Source organism: Salarias fasciatus (assembly GCF_902148845.1).
Source record: "Salarias fasciatus chromosome 23 unlocalized genomic scaffold, fSalaFa1.1 super_scaffold_20, whole genome shotgun sequence".
Taxonomy (NCBI): domain Eukaryota; kingdom Metazoa; phylum Chordata; class Actinopteri; order Blenniiformes; family Blenniidae; genus Salarias; species Salarias fasciatus.
This window is the reverse complement of record NW_021941230.1, coordinates 2,416,422-2,433,349: the sequence shown is the minus strand read 5'-3', so window position 1 is coordinate 2,433,349 and position 16,928 is coordinate 2,416,422. Positions and strand designations below refer to the sequence as shown.

Sequence of the window (16,928 nt, the reverse complement as noted above, 5' to 3'; positions counted from 1 at the left end):
ACCCCCAAAGCGTTTTTTTTCCTTCATGCCTGTGTGTTGGAGCTTTCCTCGTGTTTGTGCTGCTCAGAGAGGCAGCCCCTCCCGCACCCTGAAAACTCTCTGCTTTCCCACGTTGACGTCACACAGTGAGCCCCCCCCCCCCCAAAGCGTTGCAGCTTTTTGTAACTTCAATCACGGAGATAAACTTTAAGCATCGTCTGAAAGCAACAATCAAGCAAGAGCAACAGTCTGAAGAGTCTGCGCTTGGTGAGTTTCTAATAGGAAAAGATGTTTTTGCGTGTCTTTGCGTGTAGAGAAGCTAGAGCTAAAGAGCTAAAGCTAGCCAGCATAATTGTTTTGAAGCTCTGATTGGTTGAAGTAGCTGTCAGTCAAAGTCCACAGGGGGAGAGGCGGGATTTTCAGTGAAACAGAGCGTTTTCTCTTCCGGGTTTCAGAATTAGCCCCAGAAAGTCTTTTATTTCACACAAAATTACTTTAACTTAGCGCCAAAAATAAACACAGGCACGAAGGCAAAAAATGCTTTGGGGGTGTTTTTGGTGAGTATATGGCGATATAACAAGGTTAAAACATACAAAAAGTGAATTTTGCATGATACAGCCCCTTTAATGGAGTGCACATGGCTGTGAAAATGTCATTCCTCGAGAACCCAGAGGTGAAATTGAAAAAGATTTTCACACAGTCAGATTCAGAAGCCTTTCATGAATTTCATGGTGCAGGAATCATGTCTGTAGGATCATCCATTCAGCCACACCGAGGGTGCGAACATGAGTGAAGTTTTGGATTTGAGCGAGAAAATCTGTCTCCAAAATGTATTGGAGCGAATGGGAGAAAATCCTGCGCTCTCCTCAAAAAAATGCCTCTGGAGAGAGAACCGCTTGAGATAGAGACAAAGTGACTCAATTTTACAGGTCACAAGAAAAATTCCTACGTTTTGAGGGGTTATTGTGCAGATTGAAAGTTGAATAGTTTAAAAGTGGAATGGTTAAAATCGGTTAAGATTTGAAGAAGTTGTAAGGTTCCAAATTTTGAAAAAATCTCCATCCGTTAACATGGGGAAAAAAGTTGCACAAAAGTTGACAGGTCTGCAGGTGGACTCAATGCATGACGGTAATGCATGCTTGTGATTGGATGATTGTTGAGCACACCCCCTGTTCACGTGAAACCCATGCAGGCCCCTTCAGAAACCTGCCCACAGGCATTGAATGAAACTGTGGGCACAGGATTCTGAGTGGCTTACACTAAGAGTGCACGTCAGGTGAATGAATAGTGTCCATTTCTGAACAGTGTGTGTGTGTGTGTGGTGAGTGCGGTGAGCAAGCTTTTTTTTAGAGCAAGCACTGATTATGCGGGACACGGTCTCAATTTGCGGGATGCGTGAAATGGGCTTGAAACGCTGTACACGCTACGTGGGACGGGTGGTTACCCTAGCTGGAGGAGGTTGGCAGAAATGTCGCTCTCTCAGCCCAAACAATGTGAGACTCGTTTAACTCAATAGAAAGCAGCCCAAACCGCCATCTCTGTTGAAAATGCATGTTAAAACCGTAAAACCCGTATTTGCATAGTAAAAACACATCACAAGCACATAACCATTTCATCAATCCGCCCAACATGTTTCAAAGAAGCCTGATTGTGCAGAAACCCGCCCAATCTGGCACCACAGAGCTGATCTGGGTCTTCACCTTTTTTTGTGCAATTTTGGTGTCGTTTGACTTTCCTGCAGTGACAAAGTACAAAACCGTTCATCCTTCGAATGCGTATAATGACTACCGTATTGGCCCGAATATAAGACGACTCCGATTATAACACGACCCCTATTTTTCAAAGATCATTTTGTGAAAAAAAAAAAAAAATGCTTAAGACAGTAAGGTCACTCATAAAACAACTTTTTATTATACAGTTATTATAAACTCAAAAACTAACAACTGAGATAACCTTTCACGAGATACAAAATGAAAAAAATATTTCTACAGTATTGAATAAAAAATATATTCTCTTTATCAAAATAAGAAACAATGAACAACAAATAAGAAGCCTCAAGGGGTCAAAACTGCATAAATGATGTAAATAACTTCCCAGTGCCTTCAGCTGAATCAGGCTCTGGTGGTGGACATTCCGTCTTTCCGTCTTTCAGAGACGTATTCACTCTCCCTTCTATCAGTCTCTCTGAAGCGTCTCTCAGGACCACGGAAAGCTTTTCTCTTTTTTTCTGTGTTCTTCAATAAGAACGAGGCTCTGCTCCACCAGATCTCCTGGTGGCTTGGCAGTAGTTTGATGACTCTGCTGCGTTGATCACCATCAGTTTAAAGTTGGTATCATAACTTCGCCTCTGTTGTTTGCTCAGTTGTCCAGTGTTCAGCCCCTTTGTTCCAGATGATCCGCCATTTTTCATCAGATCATTTGATCTCATTTCATCGCTCCACTCGCTCTCTGCTCAGTGATACTTTGGCTCCATCTAGCGGCGCGGATGGGTATTGATCATCTACCGTAAGTCCGCGATTATAACACGACCCCACTTTTGAGGACGCAATTTCTGGAAAAAAACATCGTCTTATATTCGGGCCAATACGGTACATTGCATTGTTTGTTCTGTATTCTACCAGAAGAAGAAGAAAAAAAAATTATAGGCGGCCCGCGTGGGTTTATTTAGCTAACGGCATCGTTACCCTGCACACTGTGGCATGCAGGGAAGATGCACAAGCGACGTGGAGGTGACATGCCTGGTTAGCTGACTGGTTGACTGGTTAGCTAGCTGCAAACTTTCGTACGAGATGCTATCCGAGACTCGAAAGCTAGCGGGAAAACCACCGATGCTAATGCGCTAGATATATTTATATCGCTCAGCATCCGGGGGGCGGGTTTATGCCAATGAGGGCCGCGTTACATAACGCGGCCCTCATTGGCATAACGGTGTATGGGGCCTCTGCACTCCTCCTGCAGGCACCGTGTCCCATTCTTCAAAAGCCTGGTACCTGGTTCTCCCCTCTTTTTTGATTACTTTGTACATTATCAGACAGATCTGATGTTACATCAACAATGAGCTTCAATGATAAACATTTGACACACAACAGTTGTCGAATTTCATCATATCACATTATTATACAAACCAGAGAATTGTCTATTCATTGCAGTTATTTTCAATTACATTTGATTACAATTGCCTCAACTTAAGTTTGCAGAGTACAAATCCACAGACAACAAAATGCAATTTGTATGTATGAATAAAAGAATGAATTTATTTCAAACATTTAAAGAATGGCTTGAAAAACAAAGAACAGAATGCAAACAAACATCTGAAAGGAGCAGGAAGTAATGAAACCTATTTAATTTGTATGTAATATTATTTAGCGGTGTAGTATTGTGATGCTGGTGTATCTCTGTGCAAACTGAAATCCCATTAACTCTATCTCAGGTTGTGGAGAAAGGACGCTATCATTAAAATGTTGAAGCTCTGAGACTTCTCATACTGTGTTTATTTATTTATTTATTTATTTATTTATTTGACAGCTACATTGCACAATAAATGTATTGCACAGACCAGATATAGCTCGAAGCTAATTTTCATCTGTAGTCCCTGAGCAGAGGCAAAGTGAGGCAGGTTTACACGGTGCACAAAAGTCCACACTGAAAATACAATTGATATACAGCACAACAGCAAGAGACACCGACAGAATTAAGATTAACCCAACAGCAAGTCACAGTTACAAAATGATTAAATATTTACAACTTCTTATTACATGTTTACAACTTTAAAAACACCTAGTGATCACAAACCTGACTGTCTTTTAACCAATTTTTCAAGTTAAGTTTAAACTGTTGTAGAGTGTTACACTCATGAACAGTTAAAGGCAGAGAATTCCACAGCCCAGCAGCTTTTACAAAGAAGCAGTTCTGACCAAATGTGGAGGATCTAAAGTTTACACAACAGTCTCCTCGAGAGGAGGCGCGAGTAGATCTGACGCATACTTCATCACGTGATTTTACAAACTCTTTGAGGGGCTGAGGTGCCAGTTTATGCAGTATTTTATACACAAGACAGACATTATAGAAGATGATAACATTTTCAAATGTTAACAAGTTGTACTTTTTAACAATATTGCAATAATGATGTGAGATTGGTTTTTTATCTAAGATTTTGAGAGCCTGTTTGTACAGACTTTTGAGTGGCTGTAGCACAGTATTATTTGACAAGGACCAGGTTGTAATACAATATCTGAAGTGTGAAAATATCATTGTATGTACATATAATTTGGCAGCATCTGTGCTCATTTCATTACGAATGTGCCTAAACTGGTGTAAATTAAATTTTAATGTTTTCATTAATTTTGATATATGCTTTTTGAAAGACAGGGTCTTGTCCAGCACAACACCTAAATATTTAACGGAATCTACTTCCAGAAGTTTTTGTCCTTTAACAACAATTTCTGGCGAAGGGTGTTGATTATCTCTTTTAGAGAAAAATATACTAACAGATTTATTAAAATTTAGTGTCAAACATGATTGTATCATCCGATCTGAAATTTGCATGCACCCTGGAGCAGAGCTGCTGCCCTCTGACTTGTTTTTGCATGAACATAAAGCACAGCGTCGTCTGCGTACATTTGCGTGTGCACTTCAGGACAAACCGCTGGAAGGTCATTTATATAAACACTGAACAAGAGGGGGCCCAAGACAGAACCTTGTGGCACCCCCACAGATCTGTCTAAAAAAGAGGACATAGTGCTCTTAATTCTTGTGCAGTGTTTTCTGTTCTTTAAATATGATTTGAACCAGTCTAATGTCTCAGTGGAAATATTATGTGAAGATAATTTTGTCATAAGGATGTTATGATTTACTGTGTCGAATGCTTTTTTCAGATCTAAAAATATGGCCCCCACTGCCCCTCCTTTATCCAACATTCCTTTGAGTTGTTCAACAAAGTAACACACAGCAGTTTCAGTTGAATGGTATTTTCGGAAGCCAAACTGAAGTGGATTCAGGGGATGTTCTCCATAATTTAAATGATCCATTAGCTGTGTGGCCACTACCTTCTCAACTACCTTAGATATTGCAGGTAGGATACTCACTGGTCTATAGTTGGCCAAATCAGCTTGGTCTCCTCCTTTATGCAAAGGTATAACAACTGCCTTTTTAAGACAGTCAGGGAAAACAGTTTCCCTGATGGATCGATTAATTAATGTTGTGATTGGCTGACATAAGGTGGTAGCATTTCTCTTAATCATACATGAATCAAAACCATAAACATCCTGTGCCTTGGAACTATTAAGTCCTTGTAAAATGTTAAGGACTTCTGGCTGAGAGACCTCACTTAAACGAAGCACAGGTTTCATTAAGTCTACACATCTAATTTCTATAGTCCTGCAGCCAAAATGCACCACCAGATCATTTACAGAGTCTTTGAAAAAGCCATTGAACGCATTAGCTGCATTTGACTCATTATCGGTTATCATATTATTAATTTTAATTTCATAATTTTTATAACCTTTTTCCTTACGAGTAATATTATTTATATGTTTCCAAATTAAGTGGTTATTTCCTTTGGCTTGTGTTATCAAATCAATAAAGAAATTTGTTTTTGCAGTCCTAAGTTCTTTCACTACTTTGTTCCGACAATCTTTAAATAGGTGCATATCATTACCTGTGCTTGATTTCAAAGCTTTCTTAAGTAAATAATCTCTTCTCCTCATCAATTTCCAAATGTCACTGGTCAGCCAAGGTACATGTGCCTTTTTCTTTAAAAAACTACATTTTTTGAGATATTTGTCCTTGACATTTTTAATCACCTCTAAAAAACTCTTACAAAATGTATCAGTTTCATCAACACAATATAAAGCATTCCAGTCTTCGTTCTGTAAATCGTGATCAAAACGTGGCCAATCCTTAATAGGTATTCCATAAAAAACCTCCTCATTTTTTCTGAAAGAGAATCTGTTTTTGTTCAGCTTCCGTGCGATAAGAACCAAATTGTGATCTGACATACCTGTGACAAAAATAAAAGATTTAATTATCCTGTCAGGTTTATTTGAAAATATTAGGTCAATTTGAGTTTTAGTTGTCTTTGTTACTCTTGTAGGTCCATTTATTAATTGCTCAAAATTGTAACGACTTGTTATTTCCTTTAACTTTTTTCTGTTGTTTTTGTCTGTCCAGTTTATATTAAAATCACCAAGTACAATCACTTCCTTTCCAAGGGTATTTAACGCTCGCAAAATTTCTTTAAATGAGATATAAAAATTGACATCCGAGGAAGGTGGTCTATAAATACCAACTAAAATAAATGACATCTGGGGTGACAAATTTATAGTTATAGCAATACATTCAATCTCAACTTCCAGTTTTACTTGTACATGTATCTGTTTACATTCTAAGTTCTCCCTAACATAGAACAATAGTTCACCACCTTTTCCTGTAGACCTATCCCTCCTGAATATTTTATAGCCTGACATATAAAAGGCAGCTGGAGGAGATGTCTTTTTTAACCAGGTTTCTGATAAACAAATAAAATCCAAGTTCGATCCAGTGAGAAGTTTTTCCACTTGGTCAGGTTTTGAGGCAATACTCCTAATATTTAAATGTCCCCCTAACAGTCCTTTAGGCTTAGATTTAGCATCCCAGATTACTTTGGCGTGATTTAGTGCTTGAAGAAGTGTCAAATCGTACCTCCATGAATGTTGCACTGTCTGTGGTAGCATCCTTCCCCGCTGTTGCTCTTCCCCACGCACTGATATGTCTTCTTTCCGCAGTGTATGTCCTCCAGCTCCGTGAATCTCTCCCCTGCTGACTCAGCTGCTGCTAGCCGGTTTTCCTGGCACAGGGTCAGGCTGTCCGCTCTGCGCTCCATCGCTCCATCCACTCCCGTCGCCTTCCACGGCGCCAGTGTCAACACCAGTCCGAATAACAAGCGATCTCACCCTGGGTTGTTCAGGTAGAACCAGATGAGCTCTACCGGGGATCCTCGCAACATTAGCTCCTCCGTGGGCTAAGCAGCTAGCGTTGCAGCTGTCAACTTTGTTTATATGGCCACTGTTTGAGATGGGGCCAGGGCATTGATGAACATCTCCTGATAGAAGTAAACACAGGATAATAATCAGCAGCTCACCTTGCGATTGACCTTGCGATCGGCCTTTTTCTTGCGTATATTTTTAAAGGAGCTCATAAGACTTGGAAACACAAAAGTAGCAGCAACAATGGTCTTTCCGTAGCCAAAATGCTTTCCCCCAAAACGGTGAATGAGGGCAACATCTGACTCCAACAGGCTACAAGATCCATGTGAATTTAGGTGCCATGTGCAATCCTCAAACTCTGGGACTGATAGCGTTAAAATAAACACATAAAGCAGATAGGCAACCTGCACGCCAAACCTGCCGCACCTGCCTGCCGCTATCTGTGTCCGTTCTACCCACTGTTGTGGTCTTCTATGAGGCTGAGATAATTGCTGGGGAGGGGGAAGGCTCCAGGGCAGCCATCTTTGTCATTATTGATGACAGGGTTCCATCCAGGGCTAAGTAATTCCTGGTCTTGATCTTGTTTAGTCCCACCACAGAAAACATGCTGCATCTCCATCGGAGAGGAGCAGCACCAGAACCAAGACTAGGAACAGCCCTGCGATAGTAGATCTACAGGAAAGAACCATGACTGTCTCTTAACAGGTTAATATCACAAGCAAGTGTGTTGTAATAGTCATTTTTAACATGTGAAAACAAATTTTAACAAGTGACCAGAAAACTGTCCTTTAAAATTCTACACATAGACTGGAATTATTAAAAATGAATAAAAAATAAATAATAAATAAAAATAAAAATGAATGACGAGGGTTTGCATTCAACACACTAGGACTTTATTGTGATAAACACATAGACCTCGATACCACAAAGAATGGCTGCTCGCAGGCCGAGTGTCACTCCCCAAGCAACCGTCCTGATTCACCGTCCAACACACAAAAAAAAAAAAGAACATGCCAAAATGATCACAGAATGCAAGAACTGAACTTAAAGCTCGTGTCTGGAGTTTTGAAAGATAGGTTTTTTGTTTTAATCCAATGTCTCGAGGTTCCGCCCTCCCTCTGCTTTCATGAGCGACCAAGCCACGCCCCTTTAATTGTGCACGCTATTATTTGTCGGGTGAAAATGAGAGCCTCTGAGTCCTACAGCATCCTCCATGTTTAGCTGTTTACGGTGGATGTTCAGCAGACAGTAGATATATCCGAGGTAAGCGGGGCGGCTGCTGCGTTGCTAACTCTTCTCTGCCTGGGTGAGTGCGCGTGCTCTCTGGCTGCACGCACACTTTGATTGATGAGCTCGAACTCTATTGGCTGACGCTGACCGGCGCTTTTTCGGATAACATGGGGGTCTATGAGACAGAGGCAAGGCTCATAAATAAATTTTTATATTGCTTAATGCTAATATTATATTGTAGTATCGAACCAGACTGACACATTTAAGCTCTGTTGAAAAATGATACATATGTTTGAAACGAACGGAAACTCCGGACACGAGCTTTAAACAACACAACTAATAATAAAGGGAACATAAATGAACACAAATAAACCCAACACGGCCCACAAACTGTCACCCCCACTACCTCTGGATCCAGCTAGTGGCAGGCCTTGCTTTTGTTTTCTTCTCTCCTTCCTTTCCTTTTCTGTAGGTGGGCGTATGCTTCTGGCGAGTGGGGTGTGGACTGGTGCAGGGAAGCTGCTGATTACTTGAGTGCTTCCACCTGCAATTGGGCCTGGTCTTCACCAAACAATTCATCACCCTATAAAGCTCCCTCAGACCACAGTGCAGCGTCGGACCGTAATACCACCACATTGCCAGACCTGCCAACCTGTACGCATTTTGCGTAGCAGGTACACACTTTGACATCAAAATACGCTGGTACGCTCCGCCTCATTAAACTACGCAAAAAGCTGCAGACGTCTGTGAGCGCTGTTATAAATGTGGACCGTGGACACGATGCAGCAGCAGGGCTCTGAAGTGTCACGCATTTCGGTGTGTTGTCACTCAGTCACGGCACACATTGTATTTGTCACGCTGAAAAAAAAATACCGGTAAATTAGGCTGGTGCAGCTCTGGAACCGGGAGGAAACACATGTGCTGCCCTCGTAGTGCTGCGACGTTCAATGAACGAGCCGTTCGTTTGAACGCCTCTTTCAAGTGAACGACGAGAGCCGGTTCACAGCTGTCTGAGAGCCGTTCCTTTGTGCAAATCGTCCTCGCTTCCTTCACGTGTCTCCTGAGTGTCTCCTGAGTGTCTCCTGAGTCCAGCTGTCACTGCTGCCTTCATGTGAACGACCGAGTGTCACTTTTCCGCAGCAGCTCCAGTCACCTGAACGCAGCAGCTAGCTAGCGGAGGAGAAGTGTCCAGAAACCGGAGCGGAGCCGGGGTTTTGGAAGAACTGATTCCCTATTAACTGGCGACTGGGTTTCTTTCACGTCCCTTGTTGCTGATAGATGTTAACAACCAGACAAAAAGCCGTGTTCGACCTTCAATGAGTCTGATTTCAACATCTGCTGCTACTAGCAGCAGCAGCAGGAAGTGCTAAAGGAAGTCAGTCACCAGATAACAAGGAAACCAGTTAATTTGAAACACCATATTCACGGCTTTATAAAGGTTTTAGTAATGGAGCGCACGCATGCGCACACACACAGCATAAAATGCTCCGTTAAAGGACACGTAGCAGCATTTTGAAGCTCTTTTCTGGGGACAACGTGCATGGTCAGTCACAATGTAATGTGTATCAGAAAAACATCTGTTAAATCTTTGTCATTAAACAAATTAAAGAACCACATGAAAACTTAAAACTGACAGTGACCCCCACCCCCCCACCCCCCCGAACAACAACCACTGTCCCGGCAAGTGGTACTCAAAAAGTTTCGCCAAGGTTGGCAGGTCTGGCTTCGCTCCGACTCCGCTGGAAAGGTTCCCTGGACCTCACCCCTCTGGGCTGCTGTGCCAGGACTTCCACACAATCTCCCCTCTGGCTGAGCATCCACGAGCCCTCTTCCTTTACGCTTCATCCGCAGTAGCTCTTTCCCTCGCTGGATTGCCGGGGTGGGTCTTTGGGTTTAGTTGTTAGCCCCTTGGTTCCTTTAGTCCCGGTTTGGTTATGACTGATTAGGTTACGGCTCAGTCCTTGTTTTGTTCACAGCTTGTCAGAAGGCTTGGAGTCCTGTTCTGTTCTTGTGAAGCGCCGCTGTGATTTTCGGGAGTAGTGGGATTAGTTTGGGTTTTGTATTGATTCCTCTGTAAATAAAATAATTGTTTGAAGAACTATTTATCTACTGAGTCTCTGTCCGCGCGTGAGTCTCGGAGTTTGAACATGACACAAACAATCCCAACCCTGGCCTTGTAGCCAGAGATGGGTGACTTGGGTGACTTGGACTTGAGACTCGGACTCGAGTCACGATTTTATGACTTTTTGACTCGACTTGATGAAATCAAAAAAAGGTTTGGACTTGCTTGCACTCAAAGCTCAGTGACTCTAGATTTGGACTCAACTCGAACCCTTTGACTCGAGTCATGTCAAGTCATAATAGTAAATTTTTCAGTGGTGAGGGGCGGCGGCGGGGGGCGCTCATTTCCACACCTGGCGGGCAGTGTTGAAGAAACCAGTTTATTAAAAATAATCGTGGCCTACCTGTTGTGTTGTTTGGAATGCGCCTGGAATGTGCGGGTGTGGAAACGAGCGCTCCCGCCAATGCGGAAGTGAACTAACCCCGCCCGCAACTCGCAGTGTAGGCAGCAAAACAGATGCAAAACCACGGGGAGAGTAACTAATAGAACAAGTTAAGGTAAAGTGGTCCTGGAAAGTTTGTTTTACATTTAAAAACAAAACATTGCATTAGAGGGTTTTTTTTTGTTTTTTTTTTTGCAGATAATCCTGTATAAATAAACTCAAATACTGTAGCCAACAGAGAAAGTGGTATGTTGGGCTCTATTTTTGTGCAGTGTCTTGTTAAAATTCAGAGGCACTTTTGGGGGGAAAAAAACTTCAAAGAAATAAACATTTTGAAACGTTATTCGTATACCATTTTTATTCATTAAAGTTCAAGTTAGTGGTTTTCTCTTGCACAAAATAACATAACAGCACAGAAACTTTGGATCCTTAAATACTAATTTTAATTTAATGTAATTAATGTCTAATTTTAAAAAAATTAAAGGTGTGAAAATGTCTCCAAAGGTCTGGAATTGTTGAAGTGGGGCATTACATTTGTCTCACTTGGTTGTGTTTGACAGATACGGTGAAAAAACCCAATCTACAAGCTCTCATCTCAAAAAGAGTATCAATATCTCAGTCAAAAATTTCCTTATCAGTGCCTCCCCAGTTGTTTTTTTAATGACTTTTTTAGGACTCGAGGAAAAAGTTTAGGACTTGGACTCGACTCAGGACTCGAATGCACAGACTTGAGACTCGACTTTGACTTGCAAAACACGGACTTGGTCCCACCTCTGCTTGTGGCTCCCGGGACACAGTCACTTGCCGCAGTGACCCCCAGTTTTATTTGACCACATTTCGGCTTCGAAATTAACTCATAAGAACAACAGCTGCATCCCAAAATAGAAACAATAGTGAATCCTGCTCTAGAGTCTCTGATTGATCAGCATCAATACAGACCATCTGAAAACAAGCAGCAGCTGCTGGGAGGACAGAGTGAAGCCAGCTTCACTAATTAAACAGACGTATGCCTTAATAAAGTTTTTCCAAATAGAGTTGCAGTAACGAGCTGTCTCGCAGTGAATCGGGTCCTGATGATGCGGGCGCATGCGTAGAAGCATCTGGTACGGCTCGTGTTCCAGATACGGATCAGGTACTGACAGCTTCCAAAAGGGAGACATGGCTCGGCACTCAGCATCATGGGAAAGGCCACCATTGGAGTCGTCCACCCCAGGAGAGGTCAGAGGTCAGGATTGATTTTATTACTCTGAACTGGATTACTTGAAGAAACAAGATCAGAATCTAGACTGTTGATTCAACACAGAATTAATTTTCAAAATAAGAGACGTCTGAGGCCTGACCTGCAAACAGCAACATAGAGAAGACCTGAGAACTCAGTGTTCTCTCCTCCAGGTTCTCCTCCAGGTGGTCATGAAGCCAAAGTCAAACCAGAGCAGAAGAAGTGAAGCTCTGATTACCAACAGTCCATCAAAGTGTCCTCTCTCATAGCGTCCTGTCCTCTCTGGTCTCATTACAGTCTTTCTGGCTGCAGACTCTCTGACCCTCACTGTGAAGTGATCTCCTCAGCTCTGACCTCTGACCCCTCCCATCTGAAACATCTGGACCTGAGTGGGAACATTCTGAAGGATTCCTCAGTGAAGATTGTGTGTTCTGGACTGGAGAGTCCAAACTGTAACCTGGAGACTCTGAGGTCAGTTCACTGTCTGAAGGGAGAATCTGTTGGAGGCAAAGGACTGAGAGGAGATCAGGAGGATTCCAGATGTAGTGTGGACAGAGAGTGGACTGAGCTCTGCAGCATGTTGATGAGAGCTCTTCTCCTCCTGGAGGCTTCAGCTGTTTGGACTTTACATTTCTAAACTCTTCCAGTCTGAACCTTCTTCAGCTCTCAGTCACTTCAACATCAAACTCTGTCCTCTAATCTCACTTCTTTCTCTCTTTATTCAGGTTGGAGGGCTGCAGTTTGTCAGAGATCAGCTGTTCTTCTCTGGCCTCAGCTCTGAAGTCCAACCCCTCCCTCCAGAAACATCTGCAACATCTGGATCTGAGCAGGAACCCTCTGCAGGATTCAGGAGTTTCTCAGCTGTGTGGTTTTCTGCAGAGTCCACTCTGTGGTCTGCAGACTCTGAGGTCAGACTCCATGTTTGAGTGTGTTTCAGTAAAGTAGTGTTGACACTAAAGGTCAGACATCAGGCTGATCTGAGAGTGATCCACACTGAGGATCTCCAGGAGAAACGGAGCTTCTTCTCTGCTCTTTAGTCCTGTGACTGTGGCAGAGCCGTGTGCAGCTCCACATTTCAAAGCTTGCCAGAAGAAGAAAGGAGCTGCAGTGGATCATTGACTGTGAACCTCTGACACGCTCCATGTTGACCTTCAGCTTTCAAAGCAGGCTGATCTCTCCTGGATCAAGCTGTCACTGATCTCCCACCTTGAGCTCCAAACTCCAAACTTGGGAATAAATTACTAGAGTATTGATTACTGGTAGTAATTGATTAATTTATTTACTTATTAATTTGAGTAAACTGTGATTTACCAATTAATAATTGCAGGTCATTAACCGTGAATCACCAATAACAATAAGTTACAGAAATAGAAATAGAATAGAATAGATCTTTATTGTCACTGTTACAAGAACAATGAAAATCCGTTTGGTACTCTCTAGCAACATTAAACGAAAATAGACCGTATAACCCAACCAATAAATATATATAACATAAGAGCAAATCCTAATATCTAAATATACAGTATATACGTATACATAAACTCATAAGAGCAGTGTACAGTAAAGGAGACGACCTGGTTAGAGACCTGCTGTCCATGATTGTTTCATGTTAAACTCACATTGTCATCATTCGGGGGGGCATTTGACAGCTTGGGGGTAAAAGCTGTTTTTGAGTCTGTTGGTTCTGGCTCTTAGTGTCCTGTAGCGTCTGCCCGAGGGGAGGGGGGAGAAAAAGAGAGTGTCCTGGGTGTGAGGGCTCTCTGGTGATTCCCCTGGCCTTCCTCTGAAGTCTGCCAGTGTACACATCACTGAGGGGAGGTAGTTTAGACCCAGTCACCCGTTCTGCTGCTTTTACCACCCGTTGCAGGTCCTTTCTGTCCTCCGCAGTGCAGCAGCTGAACCACACTGTGCAGCAGGAGGTCAGGAGGCTCTCGATGGTGGAGCGGTAGAAGTTTGTGAGCAGCTTCATGGGGAGATGTGCCTGGCGCAGCTTCCTGAGGAAGTACAGTCTCTGTTGGGCCTTCCCCACCTGGTGTGAGATGTGGGTGGACCACGTGAAGTCTTCTGAGATGTGGACCCCCTAGGAACTTGAAGCTCTCCACTCTCTCTACTTCCTCCCCATCGATGTAGAGGACAGAGTGCTCAGTTTGCTTTGCTCTTCTAAAGTCCACAATCATCTCCTTGGTCTTTCCAGTGTTGAGGCTCAGGTTGTTGTGATGACACCATCGTCGTGGATGCTGGACTTCCTCCCTGTAGGCTGATTCATCGTTGTCTCTGATCAGTCCTATGATGGTGGTGTCGTCTGCAAACTTAACAATGGTGTTGCTGGGGTGAGCAGGAGAGCAGTCATGTGTGAACAGGGAGTAGAGAAGCGGGCTGAGGACACACCCCTGAGGAGTGCCGGTGTTCAGAATGAGAGTGGAGGAGATGTGGTTTCTGATCCTGACATTCTGGGGTCTGTTACTGAGGAAATCCAGTATCCAGGAACACAGTGAGGAGAGGAGCCCCAGGTTGCTCAACTTCATAACCAGTCTGTGAGGAAGAACTGTATTGAAGGTGGAGCTGAAATCCACAAACAGCATTCTCACGTAGGCGTTATACCTTTCCAGGTGTGTGAGGGCTGTGTGGAGAGATGTGATGACGGCGTCTTCCGTTGACCTGTTTGCCCTGTATGCAAACTGATGTGGATTGAGGTCAGGAGGAATAGCAGCCTTAATATGGGAAGATATGAGTCTTTCGAAGCATTTGGTTCTGATGGGGGTTAGAGCAACAGGGCGATAGTCATTCAGGCAGCTCACTGTGCTCTTCTTAGGCACAGGGACGATGGTAGCTGTTTTAAGGCAGGTGGGGACTGCAGACTGTAGCAGCAAGAGGTTAAAGATGGTGGTGAAAACCTCTGCCAGCTGTTTAGCACAGAACTTTAGCACTCTTCCTGGGATGCCGTCTGGACCCGGTGATTTCCTCACATTGACTCTGCTCAGGGTGTCTCTGACCTGATGTTGCTGCAGCTGGATGGGGTGTCGGTCCTCTCAGGCAGAGCAGCCAAGGTAGGGGCCTGTCCATTGTGTTGGTCAAAACGGGCAAAGAACCGGTTCAGAGTGTCTGGTAGAGTGCTGTCTGTGCAAACTGATGTTGTCTGACCATCCTTATAGCCGGTGAGTCTCTTGACCCCTTGCCACATGTTCCGGGTGTTGTTTTTGTCAAAGTGCTTCTCAATGCGCTGTTTGTATTTGCCATTTTGATGCCTTTCTGCAGGGATCGCCATGCCTCTTTATAAGCCTGCTGATCTCCTGACTTAAAGGCGGTCCCCCTTGCTCTCAGCAGAGCGCGCACCTCACTGTTAAACCATGGTTTTTGGTTTGGAGACACTTTAACAGTCCTTGTTGTTGTGACACTCTCGGAGCAGAAGTTGATGTAGACAGCAGATGTGTGACTCTCCAGGTCTGCCCCTTCTGCAAATATCCCCCAGTCTGTGGTCTCAAAACAGTCCTGCAGGGCTGAGGTGGCTTCTTCAGTCCATACACGAACTGTGTTTGTTGACAGTTTCTGACTGCAGATCTTAGGTCTATAAGCAGGGATCAGGGACAGAGAGAGATGGTCTGAGAGTCCCAGATGTGGCAGGGGGGACGCTTTGTAGGCACCAGGAATGTTTGTGTAGACCTGGTCCAGAATGTTGCTTTCCCTTGTTGGAAAGTTCACATTCTTAGAGAATCTTGGCAGCACTGACTTCAGATTGGCATGATTAAAGTCACCTGCTGCAATCATAACACAGTCAGGGTGCGTCGATAGCTGCTGGTTTATGGAACGTTGTAGCATATCCATAACAACCTTAGCATTAGCCTGCGGCGGGACATAAACTGCTGCTATGGTGACGGATGTTATTTCTCGTGGTGAGTACAGAGGTCTACATTGTACTATCAAGTACTCTATGTCCGGACAGCAGTGAATGTCCTTAATCGTGGAGTTAGTGCACCAGTTATTGTTCACATAGACACACAGTCCTCCGCCGCGTATCTTACCGGACACCATTGTTCTGTCCGCTCGGAAGTTAGCGTAGCCTGCTAGCTCGATCGCGGCATCCGGGATGAGAGAGTCCAGCCAAGTCTCTGTTATTACCATCGCACAGTAATCCAAACAGTGTGAGGTAATCCGCAGTCGTAGTTCGTCCATTTTGTTGTTGAGCGACTGGGAGTTGGCGAGAAAAAGACTCGGAATGGGCAGTTTGTGAGGGTTAGCATTTAGCCTAGCCCTTAGCCCGGCTCTCTTCCCTCTCTTTTGCTTGCGATGCCTCTGTCGCCTGCGCCACTTCAGCGGGAGGATGGTGTGAGCAGAGTCCTCAGTCAACCGGATCTCTGGTGGAAGGAAGTCCCAGCTGCTGTTTGTAAACAAGCAGCGGTTTACGTTGTCATTAACCATGATCAGCTCTGCTCTGCTGTACGGTACATGAGCGACAGTGAGTACGTAGTGAAAAAGAAAGTTGAGAACAAACAATAAAGCACAGAAGTTGCTGGAATGTGGAGAGCACCGGGCCGCTGCATTCACACACGCCGCCATCATGCCACGCGCACGCGCACGCACGCCACACACGTGAAAATTTGAATTTGAAAATTTTGATCTCAGGTTTAATTATTATCTTATTATTGGATTTTTTTAGATGAAAATTTGGAATATTTGAAAGAGAAATTATAGCTATTTTTAAGAATTAATCTATTTCCCAAAACTCTTATTTTAGAATCTCAAATCTCACAAAGAGGAATATATAGTGTACTCAAATTTGTAAACAGTTAAATCAAATGATTTGCGTTTTACATGACCCGATATAATCCAAATTTAAAGCCCAGAATCTACATTTACTACTGACGTTTTTTAATCTGTGGCATGCTAACAGAGATTATTTAATCCACACAGGGTGTCGTACTGCACATATCTCACATTAATTAATTACAGCGTAATAAACTGTTTAAAGTGAAGCACCAAGTAATTTAACCCAACATCAATTATTATTAATCTGAATAATAAACTGTTATTTATTTG

At 43.4% G+C, this 16,928-nt stretch overlaps 1 protein-coding gene across 1 annotated transcript in view; it reads left to right on the top strand.

Annotated features, from left to right (window-relative positions):
- LOC115384135 (NLR family CARD domain-containing protein 3-like) overlaps window positions 1-16,928 on the top strand; it is a 54,371-nt gene that overhangs the window by 7,676 nt on the left and 29,767 nt on the right. The window contains exon 8 of the mRNA XM_030086470.1: window positions 12,192-12,365. Coding sequence (XP_029942330.1) covers window positions 12,192-12,365 — 174 coding nt within the window. The remainder of the gene's footprint in view (window positions 1-12,191; window positions 12,366-16,928) is intronic.